The 2,603-nt window shown below is 30.6% G+C and overlaps 1 protein-coding gene across 2 annotated transcripts in view; it reads right to left on the reverse strand.

Moving 5' to 3' along the window:
- The window catches only part of TTC3 (tetratricopeptide repeat domain 3), a 65,122-nt gene that overhangs the window by 44,109 nt on the left and 18,410 nt on the right, over positions 1–2,603 (reverse strand). For both annotated transcript variants that reach the window (XM_031064063.1, XM_031064062.1), the window contains one exon: positions 1,152–1,281. In XM_031064063.1, coding sequence (XP_030919923.1) covers positions 1,152–1,281 — 130 coding nt within the window. The remainder of the gene's footprint in view (positions 1–1,151; positions 1,282–2,603) is intronic.

The raw sequence follows: 2,603 nt of genomic DNA on the forward strand, positions 1-2,603 counted from the left end.
GAATAGAATATATTTATAAATAAAATATATTTATAAATATAATAACATAATATATTAGAATACCTACAATATATTATAATACATATTAAATATTAAAAATCTAATAGATTCATATAATATATTTATAATATAATATATATTTTATAACATAACTAATATAATGTAAGATATTTATAAATGCAAACATACTATATTTATAAATACAAACATACTATATTTATAATATAGTATATTTAAATAGATATAGTATATTTAGAATACATTATATATATATTATAACATACAAATTATTATTGATTTTCTTCCAATTACAACAACCAAGACAACAAAAAATGTCACAAATATCTCTTCAAATTAATCATGACTTATTTACTAATTTTAAATTGAAAAACTTAAAAATAACATCTAAAAAATTAAAAGTAAAAAAACATGACAGTGGCCATCTCCTCCTCCAAACAACCACCTGAAAATCCCAATTTCTGGGGCGGCTTTGGAAGGAAATACCCCAGGGAAATGCAGAATTGCTGAAAGAATTGCAGAGCTGCAGGCACAGCAGAATTCCAGATGGAATTCCTGCAGTTCCAGGTGCAATTCCTGCAGTTCCAGATTCATGCAATTCCAGGCTGAATTCCTGCAGTTCCAGGTCCTGCAGTTCCAGATGGAATTTCTGCAGTTCCAGGTGGAATTCTGGCAGGAATTCCAGCAGTTCCACCTGGAATTCCTGCAATCCCAGCTGGAATTCCTGCAGTTCCAGCTGGAATTCCTGCAGTTCCAGCTGGAATTCCTGAAATTTCAGGCAGAATTCCTACAGTTCCAGGTGGAATTCTTGAAATTCCAGGTGGAATTCCTGCAATTCCAGACGGAATTCCTGCAGTTCCAGGTGCAATTCCTGCAGTTCCAGGTGGAATTCTGGCAGGAATTCCAGCAGTTCCACCTGGAATTCCTGCAATCCCAGCTGGAATTCCTGCAATTCCAGGTCCTGCAGTCCCAGCTGGAATTCCAGATTCATGCAATTCCAGGTTGAATTCCAGCAGTTCCAGGTGGAATTCCTGCAATCCCAGCTGGAATTCCTGCAGTTCCAGCTGGAATTCTTGAAATTCCAGACAAAATTCCTGAAATTCCAGACAAAATTCCTGAATTTCCAGCTGTACCTTGTCTGTCTCCAGGGGGTTTTCAGCCCCCTGGGGATGTTTGGGCTCATCCTGGCTCCTCTTCCTCTCCTTTTCTGCTCCTTCCTGCTCCTGGGAAGCTCCTGCAGGAGATTTTGAGGAAGTGCAGTCCCTGATGTGGAAAAAAAGAGAATTCCTGGGTTTTTCCCCATGTTTGTCACCAATATACCATGAAAAAAAACAGATTAATAAAAATTAATCTCACCCCTCTTAGAGGGGTATAATCCCATAAATATGTAATATGTATTAACTTATATGTAATATAATAATTCATATATAATAGAAATGTAAAAATGTAAAGTGTAAAAATAAAAATTTATATATCACATAAATAAAAAAAATGTAAAAATTTCATCAGGCTTTTCTTTACAGATCCAAACTTGTGCAAAGATACAGCAACAGCAAAAAACCCCCCCACGAATAAAAAATTAATAAAATAACAAAATAAAATAATAAAATAATTTTAAAAACCACTTCAATTTTCTACAAAAAGTGGAACTGAATAACTAAATTTATATATTTACAAGTTTCATATATATTTAGATTTCATCAGGCTTTTTTTAGAGGTCCAGACTTGTGCAAAGATACAGAAACAGCAAAAAAAATCACAAATAAAAAAATTAATAAAATAATAAAATAATTTTAAAAACCACCTCAACTTCCTACAAAAATTGGAACTGAATGATTAAATTTATATATTTAGAAGTTAAATCATTAATAATGGGAATTAATTGCTAAAAATGCCCTGGCCCCACACTGCTCTGGATACCCAAGTTTATTTATTTCATAGAAATCCTCAGTACTCCTGAGCAATTTATTATTTCTGGTTTTATTTCCTGATAGACAACAGGATTTATGCAATGTCTGCATTTTATATCACTTAAGCAATGCTAATTTTAAAAAAATCAACTAAAAATCAATTAAAAACTGATTTTAAATTTAAAACGAAGCAAAAAACATTGCTAATTTTTTTTAAATCAATGAAAAATCAACAAAAAGTCAATGAAAAATGAACGAAAATCAACGAGAAATCAACGAAAAATCCATTTAAAACAAACCAAAAAACATTGCTAATTTTTTAAAAAATCAATGAAAAATCAATGAAAAACTCAATGAAAAGGCAATTTAAAACAAACCAAAAAACATTGCTAATTTTTTTAAAAATCAACAAAAAATCAACTAAAAATCAACGAATTAAATCAACGAATTAAATAAATTTAAAACAAACCAAAAAACATTGCTATTTTTTTAAAAAATCAACTAAAAATCAACTAAAAATGTGGAATTAAATCAATGAATTAAACCAATGAAAAATCAATTTAATACAAACCAAAAAACATTGCTAACTTTCCAAAAAATCAACGAAGAATCAACGAAGAATCAACGAAGAATCAACGAAGAATCAACAAAGAATCAACAAAGAATCAACAAAGA

This window comes from Geospiza fortis, unplaced genomic scaffold (genome assembly GCF_000277835.1).
Source record: "Geospiza fortis unplaced genomic scaffold, GeoFor_1.0 scaffold409, whole genome shotgun sequence".
Taxonomy (NCBI): domain Eukaryota; kingdom Metazoa; phylum Chordata; class Aves; order Passeriformes; family Thraupidae; genus Geospiza; species Geospiza fortis.